A 21265-nucleotide genomic window follows, 5' to 3' on the forward strand; every position below is an offset into this window, starting at 1 on the left:
TCTTGAAGGTGGTGGAGAGCTCAAACAACCTAATCAGGCAAAGATCTGGTGGGAGGACAAAGACAAAACACTAATCATAAAAGAAAAAACTGATAATTAGATGTGCTTAAAATGTTAAATTTCCTTTCTTCAAGACAGAATAAAGAGATAGGACACAATCATTAATATTTTTTTTCCTTGAGTTGGAGTCTCACATTGTTCCCCCTAATTAGGTTTCCTAAACCTTACAATAGAAGCAAGAGCAGAAGTAGTGTATCAACACATTCACATTTTTATTTTGGGTCTCTTTGTTTCTTTTTTTGAGTTGGAGTCTCGCTCTGTCGCCCAGGCTGGAGTACAGTAGCAGGCTCATGACCACTCCAGCCTCGACCTGCTGTGCTCAGGCAAACCTTCCGCCTCAGCCTTCCAAGTAGCCAGGACAACAGACACACACTACCATGCCCAGCTAATTTTTTGATTTATTGTAGTGATGAGGTCTTGCCAAGTTGCCCAGGCTGTTCTCAAACCCGTGGGCTCAGGCAATTCCCTCACCTCAGCCTCTTAAAGCGCTGGGATTACAGGCTTGAGCCACCGTGCCCAGCCCAAAATTATTTTAAAATCAAGTATCTGGACTGGGTGCAGTGGCTGGCGCCTATAATCCCAGAACTTTGGGAGGTCAATGCTGGAGGATTGTTTGAGCCCAGGAGTTTGAGATCAGCCTATGTAACATAATGAAATGAGACTTTATTTCTACAAAAAGCCAAAATATTAGCTGTGCATGATGGCACACACATGTAGTCCCAGCTACTCGGGAGGCTGAGGTGGAAGGATTGCCCAAGTCCAGGAAGTCAAAGGTACAATGAGTAATGATCATGCCACTGTACTCCAGCCTGGGTGACAGTGACACCCCATAATGAGATGCCACTGCACACCTACATGAATAACCATACAAGTGACAAAGAGGGTATGGAGGAACTGGAACTCTCATTGCTGATGGGAATGTAAAATGGTCAACCACACTGGAAAAAATTTGGCAGTTTCTTAATACCGATAGTGTCATCCAGAAGTCTGACTCCTAGAAGAAGACTTGAACATGATTTTTTTTTTTTTTTGAGTCGAAGCCTCACTCTGTTGCCCAGAATGGAGTGCAGTGGCCGCTCCCAGCCACGGCAGCCTCGACCTGCTGGGCTCCGGCGATTCTTCCGCCTCAGCCTTCCAAGTAGCTGGAACTACAGGCGCGTGCGACCACGCCCAGCTAATTTTTTGATTTATTGTAGAGATGAGGGCTCGCCAAGTTGCCCAGGCTGGACTCGAACCCGCGGGCTCAGGCAATCTGCTCACCTCGGCCTCCCAAAGCGCGGGATTGCAGGCTGAGCCACCGAGCCTGGCCATGAATATTTTTAATAGTCCTAAACTGGTCACAACTCAAATGTCCATCAGCAAGTTAATGGATATGTTCCCCACAGTATATTCATACAATGGAAGAATACTTGACAATGAAAGGAATGAACCATTGGTAAATGCAGCAACATGGATGCATCCCAAAATAATTTTGATGAATGAAAGAAGCCCAGGGTCCAGAAAAGAGAACACTATGGGGCACATTTTGTGTGCCCTTTGGAAGCTGGGAAAGGATTGTTGGTCCTAATATTCTTTTTCTGACAATTACGACCTCATATACTCATTATAAGTTCTCTCATCTAAGCATGGACTGCCCAGACTTTTGCATTTCACCACCTTAACAAAAGATCAAGTCATTATCAATATACAACCTACATGGTAAGAGAGACCTACTTATGAAAAACAAGAAATAAGTAAATAGAGAATTTATTTGTAAAAAGATGTTTTACAAGACTGTTCCTCTAGCCAACATTTTGCTATTTTTACTAAATTGTAAAATAGGCAATGAAAAGTCATAAATAAAATCAACCAGGAGGTAGGGAACCCAAAATGTAATATAAACAATAACAAATGAACCCTATTATAAAAGAATAACATAATCACACTGAAGAGCATGGGAAAGAAAAAAACAAATCTAAGTCACTTTGGAAAAAAGTATTTTGGCTGCATAATGTTAAGGCTACAGACAAATTTATTTTTCACAATAATGTGGGTAAGCAATTCTGAAATTACTTTATGTGAATACTAGAATTAATCAAGTAAGTATACTGTGGCCAATGAGAGTAAGTTTCTCACTGTTGGAGAAAGGTGTTAAAAATAAGTAGCCAGCCAGGCTCGGTGGTTCAGCCTGTAATCCCAGCGCTTTGGGAGGCTGAGGTGAGTGGATTGCCTGAGCCCGTGGGTTCGAAACCCGCCCGGGCAACTTGGTGAGACCTCATCTCTGCAATAAATCAAAAAATTAGCCAGACGTGGTAGTGCGTGCCTGTAGTTCCAGCTACTTGGAAGACTGAGGCGGAAGGATCGCCAGAGCCCAGCAGGTTGAGGCTGCAGTGGCCGGGAGCGGCCACTGCACTCTAGTCTGAGCATCAGAGTGAGACTCCAACTCAAAAAAATAAAAAATAAAAAAATAAGGAGCCAGGCATGTGGCGTGTGCCTACAGTCCCAGCTACTTGAGAGGCTGAGGCTGAGAGGATTGCTGAGTGAGCCATGACTGCGCCAATGCACTCCAGCCTGAGCAACAGAGGGAGACTTCATCTCAAAACAAACAAATAAGAAAAAGAGAGGGTTAAAATGAGCCTTAGGGTGCTGGACTTAAATTAAGGGCATTAAAGCTCTTAATGTATGTACAGATGGAAATAAATATAGATTGTGTATGTGCACAGGATAGTGTACACACATATGTTTCCTAATACTTTCTGCTGAGTGGACTATAATCAATGACACCCCAGTAGCAACAAGTGTGTCTAGTGACCTTATCTTTATATTTAAATATCATTCCTCAATAAAGGAACCCAGGTTTCTTACAGAAGTGGTTAATTCTACATCTGTGGCTGGAAAATGGCAAAATGACACATATTATGGCACCAGAAGGTAAAGTGTGTTCAAACAATCATGGGGCTCACTGAAAATATAAGTAAGTCCTGAAGCTTCTAATGGCCAAAATGCCAAGGCAATTTGAACAAGACAATAAGGATAGTAATGGATTATAACACCCAAAATAAAATATATGTCCAAAAATCCACACTAATATAAATTGTTGGATAAATTAATAAATGGGGAAGGAGGAACAGTTCTTTGCTATAGAATTCCAATTAAAATGTCAAATTGATGGAAATAGGCAAATATCAAAATAATAAGTTTTATAGGCAGGAATGTCCAGGCTAGAATGCAGTGGCCCACTGAAGCCTTGACCTCCTGGGCTCAGGCTGGCAATACTTTTTGCATTAGCTTTCTGAATAGCTGGGACTACAGGCACATACCACCATGTTTGGCTAATTTTTTTGTAGAGGCAAAGTCTCACTATGTTGCCCAGGCTGGTTTCAAAGTCCTAGGCTCAAGTAATCCTCCCATCTTGGCCTCTCAAAGTGTTGGGATTACAGGCATGAGCCACCACACACGGTCAAATTGAGTAACATTCTACAAAGTCATTGGCTAGTACTCTTCAAAAGCGCCAAGGTCATGAAAGATGAGGAAAGACAAAGGAACTGCCACAGACTAGAGGAGATTAAAGACACATGACAAACAGATACAACATGGGGTGCTGAATCGGATCTAGATCGTAAAAAGGAAATTACTGGGGAAATGGCAACATTCAAACAAGGTCTGCAGGTTTTTCATAGTATTTTATCAATGTTAATTTTCTTGTTTTAATAACTGTACTGTGGTACAAGTTCTATATGATGTTAACACCAGGACAACCTGGATAAAGCATATTCAAAATCTCTGCCCTACATCTGCTTCTTTTCTGTAAGTCTAAAATTATTCCAAGATGCAACTTAAAAAAAAAATCTGTGCTGAAGGTGCCCTGTGGGCTCTGAGCAGCCCTAATCTGCATCCTCTGTCCACCTCCATTTGTGCTGTGCTGTGGGCTGGAACTGCCTTTTAGAAAGCACAACCAGCCAGAAAACTTGCAGCTGACACAGGGCAGTGGGCTGCACACATGTGATGTCTACTTTCTTTCCATGTTTGTCATCTGAGTTCTTTACAATGAGTATATACTGTGTACACTGAGAAAATTGGGAAAACGGTAGTGAACCAACACCACAGCAAATAAATGTACTTACAAAAATTATGTCTTCTTTTAAGAAAATGACATTTTTTTTTAAGTTGGAGTCTTACTCTATCACCCAGACTGCAGTGCAGCGGCCACTCCCGGCCACTGGAGCCTCAACCTGCTAGGCTCTGGAGATCCTTCCGCCTCAGCCTTCCAAGTAGCTAGAACTACAGGCGCGTGCTACCACGCCTGACTAATTTTTGATTTATTGTAGAGATAAACTTTCGCCAGGTTGCCCGGGCGGGTCTCGAACCCGCGGGCTCAGGCAATCCACTCACCTCAGCTACCCAAAGCGCTGGGATTACAAACTGAGCCACCAAGCCCAGCTAGAAAACGACATTTCATACTCCACTGTAGGAATAGTTTCTTGCTCGTTACTAAATAAAACACTGAAGTAATTTTTAAAAAATAATCAAAAGGAAAAAACAGTCATGGCTAACTTCTAATCTAAGGCAGATCTTAGATGAAGATAATTCCTATGCTGTGTGAATATACTGTTTTCTGGGTGTTTATTCTTTGCTACAACTTTAAGTAATGAGACAAAATTTTAAAAACAATTTTTCACTTACTTTTTCATTTTTTATAGTTACATAAAGGTAAACCTCAAAAGTATCTTCTTCCACAGCACATAATTTGGCTTCCACCTGGGTAGTTACTAAACAGCATAAATGAAAACACAAATTAGCTGATATCAAAAATGTATCTGAAACAACTATGACTATTTCCCATCTGTTAATCTCTGCTTCCCAGTTCAAGAGTACCCAGGGCCAAAATGACCAGCGGCTCCCTTGGCCAGGACGTGAGGTGAGTGAGTTTGGGAAAAGGCGCTTCCGAGTGCGGGGTAGGCCACGTATCCTTGGCTCCACAAAGCACCCCTCTCTCACCCTGAAAACTCCTCCTAAGTCCACTTCTTTGTCCTGTCTTTGCTTCCAGCGAGTCCCAAACCCAATTCCTAGTCACAGTCTTTCACCTGAGGTCTGTTCTACACCTCCACATGACCCACGCATCAGAGGATTCAGCTACTCTATCAGAGACGGAATGACCCAAAAGGCATTCACTGCTAGCTACTAAGTCCTTTATAAACCTTATTTCCCTTAACTCTCACCACAACCTTCAGGGTAAGTAGAGTTGTTGTCGTTTCACAGGTAAGGGGACCATGCTCAAAGGTTATGTGACTTGACTGAGGTCACACAGAAGTAGGCCTCCTCTAGACGTGCATGCTCACCTCCCAACAGCCCCAAAAGGCTTGCAAGGGACAGTGATTCTCCCAACCTCCCACACCCCTCAGGTCAAAGCATCTGGCTTTTCCTTTACTCAGACCATGGCACAGTACAGGAAAGGGATCAGGACTCAACTAGGCACCAGATAGCACCCCAGGCACCTCACACCCACTAAAACTCTCTTGAACAGTCCAAAGAGGTAGGCACAGGTATTTGACTTTGACTGCCAGGGGTTAGGGGAGAGGGCACAAAAGAGACTGTGATTTACAGTCACTGATAAAACATAAAGTGAACACGTGGCCAGGTGTGATGGCTCATGCCTGCAATCCCAGCACATTGGGAGGCATAGGTGAGAGGACAGCCTGAGCCCAGGCATTCATGACTAGCCTGAGCAACATGGCAAGACTTCATCTCTACAATAAATAAAAAATTAGCTGAGCGTGGTGGCACGCACCTGTAGTCCCAGCTACTTGGAAGGCCAAGGCAGAAGCATCACCTGAGCCTAGCAGGTTGCGGCTGTGGTGGCCATGAGTGTGCCACTGCACTCCAGCCTGTGCGACAGAGTGAGACTCCGACACACACACACACACACACACACGAACACACTAATAGGCATTCAAGACATTTTATACATCTTAAATTAGCAGTAATGATTATTATACAATAAATATCCATTTACTCTCTCTTGCTCACTAAAAGGAAGCTAAACTTTTCATCAATTGCTTGTCCAATAAAATGCATATAAATTTATTTTGTAGCACTGCAGCTTTTATGCAAACTAGAAGGTAGGCATTATTATTGTGTAAGGGTTCCTCTACACAAATAGCCCCTTTCTGACTTCAGTTGTCAATCACTGATACCCACATTCACCAACGAAGTTCCAGGAAGACAGAGTCACTGTGACAGGTGGGGTGAAAGAGGCTCCAGATAACTTAGGGATCGCTCACAAGGAGGGTCCAGCAGGTAAGCAGGCACATCGCAAACACCCTCGCCCACATCAGTTGAGGCCACCTTGGGCACAGCTCAGAACAGGCTGCAGCTATCATGCACTGGCCTTACCTTTAAGAATATTCTGGAAGTACTGAATAGCTGCACTGTCCCACTTCCTGGCAGGTCTGAAACAGTGAACAAACGCAGCTTCGTTAAATAAAAATCCGAGGTTAGCACACTAACATCATTTTGCAAATCACACACTGGATGCTTCTTACATCACGTCCCAAACACCTGATGCAGACAGTGGGGAGCCTGGCTCTGGCCCTCCTCTAGGGTGAAGACCCCCACTGCACCCTGCAGTATGCAGACTTGCATCACAGAGGCCCCCTGAGAATGATGCGTGCCCACCACCACGGCGTCATCTGCTACATCATCATCATCCCCCGTTACCGGTAACAAGTCTGTCCCCCCACCCAGAGCACAAGCTCCCTGGGCAGCGATCCTGCACGTGCAGTGTCCAGCACAGGCTGGCACAGAGAGAGGGCCCAATGCACGCTGGCAAACCAACACGCTAAGGGGCAGGTACAGGAAAGCCAGCCATGGTCACCCCACGGCATCCCTCACTCTGCTGACTTCTGCGACCATTCACCAGCTCCTGCTCTGTCTCTACCATCTTGCCCTCTCTGTATCCCTCCTATGCCTTGGGAGAAAAATCAGAGAAACAGCTGCAGGCAGGAGAAGAGCAGGGCAAAGGCAGGCTAAATCGGTATTCAGAGTCATCCAGGAACAAAAATAAAATAAAATGTGAGGCTAGAATGATATATTTTATGTTTCTATTGGCTCTATTTATTAGCAATGCCACCCCCATCCTCTAAGAGTTGTTTTAAAGATCAAATGAGGAGACCTGCCTGGGCAACTTGGCGAGACCTCATCTCTACAATAAATCAAAAAATTAGCCGGGCGTGGTAGCATGTGCCTGTAGTTCCAGCTACTTGGAAGGCTGAGGCGGGAGGATCACCGGAGCCCCACAGGTCGAGGCTGCGGTGGCCGGGAGCAGCCACTGCACTCCAGTCTGGGCGACAGAGTGAGACTCCAACTCAAAAAAAATAAATAAATAAAGATCAAATGTACATGAAACACTTGGCCTAGTGCCATGTCCATGACTATGTCCAAGTCATTATTCAAAAATATTGGATACTTTTATTTTTGCTAAGAAATATACTAAGCAATTCTAGAGAATTACAAAGGATTTCTAAAAGGTAGCAATAAAACAGACAGTGGTTCTAAAGTCTTGCTACACACAAGTAAATTACCTAATAAGGATTTTTTTTTTGACAAAATGTAGTTGATTCCTAATAAGGAAAAGGCAAACAAAGAGAAAAATCAATCTAGTATATGAAAAGATAAATTAGTCTCTTTTATACACACACACACATACTCTCACACACTGTGAGAGAGAAAAGCTAAATGAAGAGATGCAATTCAGAAAAACACAAAACAAAATACCACTTTCACTCAGCAAACAAACAAAAGTCTACAAGCCTAACAATATTCAATACTGTGTAGGAAAAACAGTACCTTCTATATCCCAATGATAGCAGTATAAGTTGCTATAGTCTTTTTAGATGGAAATTTGACACACTCTATCAAAAATTGTAATATGCGTATTAAGAAAGGGGTTCCAGGTCATTGCCTTGCTAAGCTATGTTGTGGCCATGTGCTCTTTGAGCTGTGGCCAGGCCATGTTTTCCTAAGCTTTGGTCCCTTTCCCTACATTGGGGAGGTGAATAACCTCTTTCTCTCTCTCTAATTTACTTTCTAAATAAACTATATCTCCTAATGTAAAAAAAAAAAAAAGGGGGTTCTAGATAAAGTGCAAATGCAAAGGTATTATGTCAAAGAACGTGATCAAAGCCCAGTAAGACAACTTAACTCCTAAGTTGAGGTGCCTGCATTGGGTGTCTCCTAGGATTGGGAGTGTGGATGGGAGGGCCTCCCAAAACAAGTGAGTGCTGCATGGGCAGAGGAGGAGCGAGATGGCAGGAAACAGACTGACTCTGCGGGGAGCTGGGCTGTACAGCTGCTGCTCACATCACTCCTGGAGGACCAGCAGCAAGAGGGACAGCGAAGGGGGAACAGGCGGCTGCCCGCCAGGGACCTCGACCTTCAGGACACAAGAGTCCTTCATGTGTGCTGGCCAGACAACAACCTGATGGAGGGCAGCTCGGTGGAGTACAAGGTCCCTAGCAGAGGCAAGCTGGCTTATCTTCCCATCAGTCGAGGCCAGCCACAGAGTGATGGACTCACCACCACAGGAGGGAGGAGGTGGGCCTAGAGAAGAACGTAGGTGATGGGGGCTGGAGGGGGATGGAGAATAGGTAGGTTGCCAAAGAGCCCACAGAAGCATCCACAAGAGAGAGACAAGCCAGGCCTGGTGGCTCACGCCTATAATCCCAGCACTTAGAGAGGCTGAGGCAAGAGGAATGCCTGAACCCAGGAGTTCAAAACCAACCTGGGTAACATAGTGAGACCTCATTCCTACAATAAGTCAAAAAATTAGCCAGGTGTGGTGACGCAAGCCTGTAGTCCCAGCTACTTGGAAGGCTGAGGCAGAAGGATCTCCTAAACCCAACAGGTCAAGGCTGCTTTAGCCATGATAATGCCACTGCATTCCAGACTGGGCAACACAATGAGACTCCGACTCAAAAAGAGAGAGAGAGAGAGAAACAGGTTCAGAGTGCACAATGTAACATCACCAGGACATGCAGGGAGAGTCAGAACTGAGGTGCTCCCAATGGCTTTTCTTTCCATAATGCCACAGTTCTGGAGGGAGAGGAGAAAAAGAGCACTGGGTGGGAAGGTGGGCTGCCCCACAGACCACAGAAGAAGAAACCAAGCCACTTGGTAGTACTTATTCAAGAGATGGTGCCATACCCAGCAGTGCTGCCCAGTACAGGGATCCACCCGTGCAAACGCCAACAATGTGGTCAAGTACTGGGGGAAAGGAGCAAAGATGGGATGGATGTGTGTACTTCTCAACATCTCCATATTTTATATGGGTTTATCAGATTCTTATGGGAACATGCAGTGCCAAATGGTGTAGAACCAACTGCCTTGTTGGCTATCAAGACACGAATAATTAAATACAAGTGTGTCAATCATATCCACTCATGAAAAAGACAGAGGTAAAAAGGAGAGGTATATATGTTGGCAAAGAGCCTCCAGGGACCTTAATTCTGCAAGTAAGACAGTATTTTCTGAGTTCAATTAGAAGCTCCATGAAGATAAGGGCCAAAGGAAAGCCAGAGGTCTAGAAGTTCAGAGGCCTCCCAGGAAGGAGAATGTGAGCCTGGAGAAGAATGCAATGGACTCTTTGTTCAATACTCTGTGATTCCATGCTTTTCGAATGTTTTTCTTTACAGTTGCTGTATTACTTTGCATAAGTTAAAAACAAAAAAGGCAAAAAGCACAGAGCTCAGATCCTACTCCAACCAAGTTCCAGAGACAGGAACTATGCTGCATGACCAGGTTTGACAAACACTAACTCAGAAGCCACTTGCTGAAGAATAAGAGACTTCCTGCTTAGTGCTTCTACAGAGGAATGAACTTCACAGAAACGCCATACACTTGATCTAAGGCTTTTACTAATAATGCAAACTATTTAAAGAAGCTATACTTACACAATTTCAGCACTGTCTTCACAGAAGTCAATGTGCAGTGTGACAGGTTTTGTGCAGTACAGTCTGAATTTTTTGGCTCTATAAGGAAGGTGCATAAAAGACTCTACTGCAACTCGGATGCTTAAAAGTGAAACAGAAATAGCTCCATTATAAAGAAAATTATATATAACATATTCCTTCAAAGTATACCTACATAGTTAATATACTTAACATAAGCAAAACACACAGAAAACATTCTTTCTAATATAACTACCAACGGTGCTTGGCCAAAGGCAAAACTATTTCTTGGGAGGTTGAAAAAAATACCTTTTATGTAAAAAAGTTCAGAAATACATACAGTACAGGAAGAGACCAGAAATCCGTGGTATTAAAATGTCATGGTATAGAGCAGGAGTTTAGGGCAAAAAAGGCCAAATAAGGCTCTTTTGGCTAAGAAATACTGAGTAATATTTAGCAAACCTGTGAAGCAAATTCTATCCAAAATTCTTAAATACCAATCTCAAAATACAACCAGAATTGCCTGGAAGTTTCTATAAATGAACAGACGTTTTAATAATTTGTATTTAACAACTTTGCAGAAAAGAGCTAAAGGGCTGAAATTTACTAATAAGGACTCTAACATTTGCAAAGAACAGAGCACCACATGTTCTCACTTATAAGTGGATCCTGAACATCTACCATAATACTATAAGAAAGGGACTGGCGCCGGGCTTGGTGGCTCAGCCTGTAATCCTGCGCTTTGGGAGGCTGAGGTGAATGGATTGCCTGAGCCCGCGGGCTTGAGACCTGCCTGGGCAGGCGAGACCTCATCTCTACAATAAAATAAAAAAATTAGCCGGGCGTGGTAGCACAAGCCTGTAATTCTGGCTACTTGTAAGGCTGAGGCGGAAGGATCGCTGGAGCCCAGCAGGCGAGGCTGCGGTGGCCGGGAGCGGCCACTGCACTCCAGTCTGGGCAACAGAGTGAGACTCCAACTCAAAAAAAAAGAAAGGGAATGGCAATTCCAGAATTCCTATGATTGATGAGGGCTTGTTATTATTTTTCAGTTCCCAACACAGTGCCTGGAACAAAATAGATATTCAATAAAAATTTATTATGTAGCCGGGCTCAGTGGCTCAGCCTGTAATCCTGCACCTTTGGGAGGCTGAGGTGAATGGATTGCCTGAGCCCATGGGTTCGAGACCCACCTGGGCAGCAAAACCTCATCTCTACAACAAATCAAAAAATCAGCCGGGCATGGTAGCGCACGCCTGTAATTCCAGCTACCTGGAAGGCTGAGGCGGACGGATCGCCGAAGCCCAGCAGGTTGAGGCTGCGGTGGCCAGGAGCGGCCACTGCACTCCAGTCTGGGTGACAGAGTGAGACTCCAACTCAAAAAAAAAAAGAAAAGCTCCCCAAACAGTTAAATACAAGAGTTATTTTTATAGCAATTATGGCTGTATAAAGGTACAGAATCACAAGCTGGAAAGGCATCTATTCTTTCCTCAAGTATCTGCAAATTCCCAACATCTGATAAGCCCTTCTGCCAGGAAATTCTCCTATGCAAGAGATATCTTATTGCAGTTGAAGTCTATTTGGTGTTGACCTTTCTTTAACGAAAGATGAGTGCTCATATTTATTCATTAAGCTGACATTCTCTTACTCTGGGACAGGAAACTATGGAAAAATTTCCTCAAAACACCAAGACTGAATTGTTGCTTGTGTTTTCTAATAAAGTATGAGACATGGTCCCAGAATCAGTGAAGCCTGCACAGTCACCATCTGCTTACTGGCCCATTCTGAAGTATCTCCCCACCTCACATGATGGCTGACCCTCACTCTGTTAAGCAGGACAACCAGGAATACTTACAAGCTAATGCTCTGCTCTCTGCAACCTGAGATTGTTCCAGCAGCCTCCCACTTCTGTGGAGACAAGAAGAGTTTCTCTCTGTCTCCTGGTGGTATCTTTCTTGCAGACATGCCTCCTTAAAAGACCCACTCCATCACATAAGCAAACTGAGGACAGGTCAGGAGAGCAGCTGGCAAAGAACGCCCAAGAGACAGAGTGAATAACCTGATCCTGCCCTGCCTTTTCCAGGAAGGAAGGGCCAGAGCCACCTTCTGAGTCTCCTTGCCAACCACTTGCTCAGCCAGTGGATGCAGAACTGGAATCCGCAAGTCTTCCCTTTTTGAAGCTAAAAAACGCCAATCTCATCTTATCTCAAAAGATAATGACCTCAGCTGGGCACAGTAGCTCACGCCTGTTAATCCCAACACTTTGGGAGGCTGAGGCAGGAGAATCACTTGAGACCAGCCTGGATAACACAGCAAGACTTTGTCTCTACAAAAATTAAAAATAATTAGCTGGGTGTGATGGCATGCACCTCAAGTCCCAGCTACTTGGGGACGTTGAGGTGGAAGGATCATCTGAGCCAAGGAGGTCAAAGCTGCCATGAGCTGTGATCACTGTGATCATGACACTGCACTCTTGCCTGGACAATGGAGTCACACTTTGACTCAAACAAAAAAGATAAATGACCACTATCCCTTTATTTTAAACAAATGACATTCTCCTTTAAAACTGACATTTGTCTCTTAAAGAGGATAAGGCAAAATAAACACATACATACTTTTTAGATTTTACTGGAACGCACTTGGCAAGATCCACAAGGAAGCATTTTGCCAGGTAATAGTCTGCGGAAGACATGATTGACTTAACAACAGCCCTGCACCAGCACTTCAGCTCTTCACAATAAACCACACAAACCTACAGAATAAAAAGAAAGGTTTTTCGTTTTTGAGTTCAGGGTTAGAATCTCTTGTCGTATAATGAAAGAACTAAAAGGTACTCTCAGAATCATCTTGCCTACATTTTGCCTCACAGCAGAGGAAAGGGAAACCAGGAGGCTGGACCTGCCCAAGCCAAACACTGTCTGAAGTAAGTGAGCTTCAAGAAGAACATGGGTCACCTGGATGCTATTGCACTGTTTTTCTTACTGCAATCATTTTGACTTCTTCACTGAGGATAATTTTTAGAAAGCAAAATTAAAAAACAGAACAAAACATTGTTTTACTTTCTTAAGTCAGAAAGCACAGCTTGCAAAGGACTGTCAATCACGTATCAGACCCATAGGAAACGGCAACCCCAGGCTCCTCCTCCCTGCTCACTCCCTGACTTTATCACTTCCTAACGTGTGCGTCATAACTGGACTCCGGCTGTACAATGAGGTAGATTTGTGTCAGTTTTGATTACTTCTATATTCCCAGCATCTAATACTGTGCCTGGAGTATACTAAGTCTTCAAAGATTACTTGTTGGATGGCTGAATAGAGCCCCAACTTACAATGGTTCAATTTATCATTTTTTTACTTTATGATGGTATAAAACTATTACAATTTTGACATAATATGCAGTATTCAATAAAAATACACTTTATTATAAAATAGGCTGTATGTTAAATGATTTTGCCCAAAGGCTAATGTAAATGTTCTAAGCACATTTAAGGCTAGGCTAAGCTACAATGTTCACTAGGTTAGGTGTATTAAGTGCATTGTTGGCTTAAGATATTTTCAATTTATGATGGTTTATCGTGACATAACCCCAACATAAGTTGAGGAGCATCTGTAAATGCCTTCAGCCCTTTTAAGGGGACCCACCCTGCAGAAGTGACAGCCATTGGCATCCTGTGTCACAGGACCACCAGGTCACAGCTAACTCGACTGGCAATCCAGACAGGCAAACCACGTGCTAACCACAGACTTATAAAGCAGTTCAGAAGGGAAAGCTATGCCTAAGTAGGGAAAGCATGGCCAGTGAGACTGCTACCCTTGGGAAGGTGAGCTGGAAAATACAGTATAGTCATACTACAAGGGATGGTTCCAGAGAACCTCACGTAATTCAAAACTCAGATAATTCAAGAGACACCCTGACAAAGGATGGAGGGTATTTTTATGTAATGTCAAAGTCAAAGCAACTTGTAGAAATGGTATAGTTAGTAACTGACTCAGCTAGAAATGTTGAAATTGCGCTGTACTGCAACAGTAAAATGGCAAAAGACTAACATAACTAACACCATTTTAGATTGGGGTGGGCGGCTCTGGCCTCTGTTTATGCTTGTCCACAGACCAATTTTTTTTTCAAAAACAGAGTTTACTGTATCACCCAAGCTGCAGACTGTGGCATAATCACAGCTCACCATAGCCTTGAAGTACTGGGCTTAAGTGATCTTCCTACCTCAGTGTCCCAAATAGCTGAACTACGGGTGTACGCTGACACTCTCAGCTAATTCTTCTATTTTTGGTAGAGACGGTCTCACTCTGTTGCCGAGGATGGTCTTGAACTCCTGGTCTCAAGCAACCCTCCCACCTCAGCCTTCCAAAGCGCTAGGATCATAGGCTTGAGCCACCATGCCCCAGAATAATTTTGAAATGCTGAAAAGATAGCTTAGGAACAAGCATGCAGCTGTCAAGACCAACTACAAGAAAAAAAGGAGTATGCACACTGTTTCATTCAAGATTTCAAGGAAAAAGGAGAGCACTGCCCAAGGACAAAGAGAGCTCACAACTTCCCCCAGGCCCTTCCTGGAGCCCACATGTCTACGTTCACCTCTTGACTCCAGCCCGCTCCTCTTTCTTCCCCAACCTTAACCTAAAAGGAGCCTGAAATCTGTACTGACTTGATATAATTTTGGAGACACTTGTCCACCATCTCCTCAGGTTGTTGGCTCTTGAATAAACCTGCTTTTCTTTCACCAGCGCCATCTCTCGTGTTTGGCTTTCGAGTGGCGAGCAGCTGAATCTGTGTTTGGTTATAATACTAGGACTTCCGCTAGCCAAAAATGAATAATTTAAGCATCAAGAACAGTGACTACAAATGATGAATGTATTAAATTCCATAAGATCATAAAAGTACAGGCATACTTCAGAGATATTGTAGGTTCAGTTACAGACCACCAAAATAAAATGAATGTTGCAATAAAACGAGTCACACAAATTTTTTGGCTTCTTAGTGCATATATAAGTTATATGTACATTATACTGCAATCTACTAAGTGGGCAACAGTATCACTTCTTAGAAAAACACTGTACATATCTGAATTTTAAAATACTTCATTGCTAAAAAATGCTAAGAATCAACTGAGCCTTCAGCAAGTTGTAATGTTTTTGCTGGTGGAGGATCTTGCCTCAATGTTGATGGCTGCTGACTGATCAGGGTGGTGGTAGCTGATGGTTGGGGTAGCCTGGGCAATTCCTAAAAATAAGACAACAAGGTAGAGTTTGCCACATCAATTGACTCTTCCTTTACAAAAGATTTTGCCAAAGCCTGTGGTGCTGTTTGATAGCCTTTTGCCCACAGTAGGACTTCTTTTAAAACCGGGGTCAGTCTTCTCAAACCCTGCTGCCGCTTTATCAACTAAGTTTATGTAATACTCTAAATCCCCTGCTGTCATTTCAACAACGTTCACGGCATCTTCATGAAGAGTAAATTCCAAATCAAGAAATTACTTGCTTTGTCAATCGACAGAAGCAACTCCTATCCACTCAAGTCTGATTGTGAGACTGCAGCAATTCAGTCATGTCTTCAGGCTTGACTTCTAATTCTAGTTCTCATGCTGTTTCCACCACACCTGGATTTACTTCCTTCACTGAAGTCTTGAGCCCTTCAAAGTCATCATGAAGGCTGAAATCTCCCAAATTCCTGTTAAGATTAGAATTTTCACCTCTTCCCATGAATCATAAATGTGTTGTAGGACCGGGCTCAGTGGCTCAGCCTGTAATCCCAGCACTTTGGGAGCCGGTGGGTTTGAGACCAGCTGGGCAACTTGGTGAGACCTCGTCTCTACAGCAAATTAAAAAATTAGGCAGGTGTGGTAGTATGTGCCTGTAGTTCTGGCTTCTTGGAAGACTGAAACAGAAGGATTGCTGGAGCCCAGCAAGTCGACACTGGGGTGGCTGTGACTGTGCCACTGCATTCCAGCCTGGGCGATGAAGTGAGACTCCAACTCAAAATAATAATAATGTTTTGTTTGAGTCAGGGTCTCACTCTGTCATCCAGAATGGAGTGCAGTAGCATGACCACAGTCTCAATCCCCTAGGCCCAGGAAATTCTTCAGCCTCAGCCTCCTGAGTAGCTGAGGCTACAGGCATATACCATCACACCTGGCTAATTGGTTTAAAATTTTTTTGTAAAGATGAAGTTTTGCTATCTCACCCAGGTTGGTCTTAAACTACTGGGCTCAACCAACCCTCCTGCCTCAACTTCCCAAAGTGACAGGATTACAGGCGTGAGCCACTGTACCCAGCCCACAAATGTTCTTAATAGCATCTAGAATGGTGAACCCCTTCCAGAAGGTTTTCTTTTTTGTCAGGACATCAGCCCTCCCTTATTTTTTTTAAAGATGTGGGGTACAATTCCGGGTTAGGTACACCAATGTCCATTCAGGTACCCTGGTTGATGAGGTGTGCCCCTCCCTCCTCTGGCAGTTTCCCTCAACTGCCAATCCCACCCCTCCTCCCCTGGCAGTTTCCCACTACTGCCAATCCTTTTCTTCTAGTATTATTATAACTGTAATGAGTTATCATATCGCTTATGAGTGAGAACATATGGTACTTGGTTCTTTGTTTCTGTGATAGATTACTGAGTGTGATAGACTCTAAATCCTGCTGTAAAGTTCATGTTTGTCCTTCTATGTGGCTGCATAATATTCCATTGTGCATACATACCACATTTGTTTTATCCAGTCCAGCTTTGATGGGCAGCGTGGTTGGTTCCATGATTTTGCTGTTGTGAATAGAGCTGCAACAAACATGAGTGTGCAGGTATCTTTTTGGTAGAATGATTTGAGCTCCCCTGGGTATATTTCCAATAGGGGAATTGCTGGGTCATATGGAAAGTCAATTTCTAGTTCTTTCAGAAACTGCCACACTGTCTTCCAAAGAGGTTGTATTAGTCTGCCTTCCCACTAGCAGTGTAGAAGCATTCCTTTTTCTCTACATCCTCACCAGCATCTGTTGTTGCTTGTTTTCTTAATGATGGCCATTCTTACTGGGGTTAGGTGGTATCTCGGTGTGGTTTTGATGTGCATTTCTCTGATGATTAGAAAGCGGGTAGGCTGAACATGTTGGCTCAGGCCTATAATCTCAGGACTTCGGGAGGCCCAGGTGAGAGTACTGCCTGAGCCCGCAGGTTTGAGACCAGCCTGGGCAACATGATGAGACCTCGTCTCTACAATAAATCAAAAAATTATCCGGGCATGGTAGCGTGCACCTGTAGTTCCAGCTACTTGGAAGGCTGAGGCAGAAAGATCGCCTAAGTCCAGCAGATCAAGGCTGCAGGGCCAGGAGCATGCCACTGCACTCCAGCAACAGAGTGAGACTCCAACTCAAAAAAAAAAAAGTGGGCAAAAGACATGAATAGACACTTCTCAAAAGAAGATATGCGGACAGCCAACAGACACAGAAGGTTTTTGATTGACCTTGTCCAGATTCATTGGCAGAATCACTATTTATAGCAGCTATAGCTTTACAAAATGTGCTTCTTAAATAATAAGTTTAAATTATTCCTTGATCCAGGGAATGTGTTAGCAGGGACACACACACAAAAATTAATCTCCTTGTCCATCTCTATCAGAGGTCTCAGGTAACTGGGTGCATTACCAATGAGCAGTAATATTTAAAAAGGAATCTTTTTTCCTGTGCAGTAGGTCTCAACAGTGAGCTTAAAGTATTCAGAAAACTGTGATGTTGTCTAGGCTTTATTATTCCATTTTTAGAGTACAGGCAAAGTAGATTTGGCATACTTTTTTTTCTCCCCACCCCCAATTTTTTTCTTTTTTTTAGTCAGGGTTCTCACATTGTCACCCCAGACTGGAGTGTATTAGTACAATCACAGCTCACCACAGTTTTGACCTCCTGAGCTCAGTCAATCCTTCTGCCTCAGCCTCCCAAGTAGCTGGCACTACAGGTGTGTCACTATGCCTGGCTAATTTTTAAATGTTTTGCTGAAAGGAAGTCTTGCTATGTTGCCCAGGTTGGTCTCAGATTCCTGGGTTTAAGCAATCCTCCCACCTTGTCCTCCCAAGGTGCTGGGATCACAGGCATTAGCCACTGCACTTAGCCTGGAAGCATAATTCTTAAGGGCCCTAGGATTTTCAGAATGGTAAATGATCTTTGGCTTCCACTTAAAGTCACCAACTGCATTAGACCTAACAAAAGAGTCAGTATGTCTTTTGAAGCTTTAAAACCAGGCATTGACTTCTCTCTATGAAAGTCCTAGATGGCATCTTCTTCCAGTGTTTGTCTATACTGAAATTGTTTAGCGTGGCCATCTTCAGCAATATTATTAGCCAGAAGATCTGGATAACTTGGTGTAGCTTCTCCATCAGCACTTGCTGCCTCATTTAGCATGTTTATGTTATGGAGACGGCTTCTTTCCTTCAGCCTCATGAACCAACCAACCTCTGCTAGCTTCAAACTTTTCTTCTGCTGTTTCCTTACCTCTCTCTGTCTTCACAGAATTGAAGATAGTTAGGTCCTTGCTCTGGATTAGGCTTTGGCTTAAGGTAATGTGGTAGCTGGTTTGATCTTCTATCCAGACCACTCTAACTTCCTCCATATCAGTAGCAAGGCTGTTTTGCCATCTTATCATTCATGTGTTCACTGTAGTAGCATATTATATTTCCTTCAAGAAGCTTTCCTTTTCAATCACAACTTACCTGTTTGGTGCAAGAGGCCTAGCTTTCAGCCTGTCTCAGCTTTTGACATGCCTTCCTCACTAAGGTTGATAAGTTCTAGCTTTTAATTTCAAGTGAGAGATATATGACACTTCCTTTCACTTGAACACTTAGAGGCCATTGTAGGGTTGTTAATTTCAAAACTGTTGTGTCTCAATGGCTAGGGAGGCTCAAAAAGGGGGAAGCAGGGTGACAGCTGGTTGGTGGAACAGTCAGAACACACACAACAGTTATTAAGCTTGCCATCTTATACGGGTGCAGCTCATGGTATCCCAAAACAATTATAATAGTAACAGCAAAGCCAGTGAACACAGAACACCATAACAGACATAATAATAAAGTAAAAGTTTGAAATATTGTGAGAATTGCCAAGATGTGACACAGAGACACAAACTGAGCACGTGCTATTAGAAAACTGGTGCCTAAAGACCTGTTCAATGCAATTTGCAAAAATGTAGTATCTGTTAAGCACAATAAAATTACATATGTTTGTACTTGAAAAATGAAGAGGAAGAGGAGGAGGAAAAAAAAAAAAACAATCCTGTAAACACCAATATAGACAGCTAGGCACAAATCACTAAGTTAAACATTGATAAGAGAAAGAAGCAATTTGTCCTTCTTTACAGTATGAACTGTATTCAACGAATCAAACAGTCCTAACAGATGAGGGAAAGTTCTATACTGAAGAATTCCAGCTCATGAATGCAGATGGCATGAGAGGAATTGCTATTTTGAAAACATGAATGAAAGAGCTGATTTGGATAGCAGTGGTCTCTGAATAGAGAAACCATCATGTACAGCACTGACAGGAAATGCCACAAGGGAAGCATCAGGCTGTCTACCATCTGAATCCACTAGTCAATCTCAGCATCACCAAAAGTACTATCATCTCTCAATTCAATACAATATGAAGTTCATAGTACACCTATTCTTGAGAAATGAGAGTGGCCTGAAATCTATCCAAAGTTTTATATTCAATTATCAGCCCACAGAAAACACAGGGGCTAGAGAAAAAGTTGAACAACCACAAGGAAGCAATCAGGCTATCCAAAATGTAGAATATTTTTAAAGGACAACTGACTCTGGTTTCATTTCTTCAATAAATCAATGGTATGAAAAGCAATAATAGCCAGGCTCAGTGGCTCAGCCTGTAATCCCAGCACTTTGGGAGGCCGAAGCTAGTGGACTGCCTGAGCCCACGGGTACGAGACCCACCCGGGCAACTTGGCGAGACCTCGTCTCTACAATAAATCAAAAATTAGCCGGGCATGGTAGCTCTTGCCTGTAGTTCCGGTTACTTGGAAGGCTGAGGCGGAAGGCTCGCCAGAGCCCAGCAGGTCGAGACTGTGGTGGTCAGGAGTGTGCCACTGCACTCCAGTCTGGGTGATGGAGTGAGACTCCAACTCAAAAAAAAGAAAAGAAATGCAATAATAAATTATATTGCTAATGATGATCTTTTGGGGGGAGGAAGGAATTCAAATTATCTCTACTTTTTCTCATAAAGAGTTTCCAAATCTTCTCCCACCATGCTATTACAAAAACTCAAACTCTTCGGAAAAACGACCGATCTGCAGAGACACTCAGCCACCGGCATCGGGAGCTGAGGCCGAAAGAAGACAAGGAGGGACCACGACTCGCAGGAAGGACAACACAGACACGAGCTGTCCAAAGTCAGAAGCAACCAAAAGGGAGGCATCAGCCTAGAGTGAAAACCCTATGCCCTCTTTGCTGTGAGTCCACACCTGTGAGGAGTCTAGAATCATCCCTTGAATTCCCCCCCCCCCCACAGATGGATGGTCCTGATGGCCAGACTTAGATGACACTCTATCTCCTATTGCCCCACAGGAACCTTACACAACAGCCGTCCCTCCCATGACTAGCCTGAATCTTGTATAACCTAAAAAAACCTAACACCAGGCAATGAGTATAAGAAACCAAAATACCCTACAAGTTTTAATCATCTCTGTTGACAAATATTTCATATTTTGAGTGGTGCCTCTAGACACGGCGATTAAAGCATGTGTAGATACATACCTGCCCTTCTTCCAACATTAATGGTTTTATTTCTATATCTTGACACATGCTATTATAGAAGTCATTCATGGCACTATTTAGTTTTTGATAGTCGACTTCATGGTCTAAAAAGGGACTACATCCTTTTATAATAACCCAGAAGCAACCTGGATCTTCAATCTGTAAATTTTTTAAAAGACAAAACAATGCATAATTTAAAAGTAGAACCATAAAATAAACTTTAAAATCACGGTAACAGTTTCCAGTTTAAATGAGCTAACAATTTCTTGACAAGTACCTTTGTCTTAAACGGTTAGACCAAAGATAAAAGACCAAAGACCAAATTCTTTTTTTTTTTTGAGTTGGAGTCTCACTCTGTCACCCAGGCTGGAGTGCAGTGGCATGCTCAAGGCCACCGCAACCTCCACCTACTGGGCTCAGGCGATCCTTCCGTCTCAGTCTTACAAGTAGCTGAAACTACAGGCACATGCTACCACGCCCAACTTATTTTTTGGTTTATCGTAGAGACGAGGTCTCACCAAGTTGCCCAGGCTGG

General features: G+C 43.3%; 1 protein-coding gene across 1 annotated transcript in view; it reads right to left on the bottom strand.

The window, feature by feature from the left end:
- TDRD12 (tudor domain containing 12) overlaps positions 1-20940 on the bottom strand; it is a 104167-nt gene extending 83227 nt beyond the window's left edge. Inside the window, exons 1-5 of the mRNA XM_021711637.1 lie at positions 20731-20940; positions 12596-12732; positions 9987-10106; positions 6433-6488; positions 4723-4808 (exon numbers count right to left, since the gene is read on the bottom strand). Coding sequence (XP_021567312.1) covers positions 4723-4808; positions 6433-6488; positions 9987-10106; positions 12596-12732; positions 20731-20940 — 609 coding nt within the window. The remainder of the gene's footprint in view (positions 1-4722; positions 4809-6432; positions 6489-9986; positions 10107-12595; positions 12733-20730) is intronic.
- Between the last annotated feature and the right edge of the window lie 325 nt (positions 20941-21265).

This window comes from Carlito syrichta, unplaced genomic scaffold, assembly GCF_000164805.1.
Source record: "Carlito syrichta isolate Samal-C Ts95f unplaced genomic scaffold, Tarsius_syrichta-2.0.1 Scaffold302426, whole genome shotgun sequence".
NCBI classification, from domain to species: domain Eukaryota; kingdom Metazoa; phylum Chordata; class Mammalia; order Primates; family Tarsiidae; genus Carlito; species Carlito syrichta.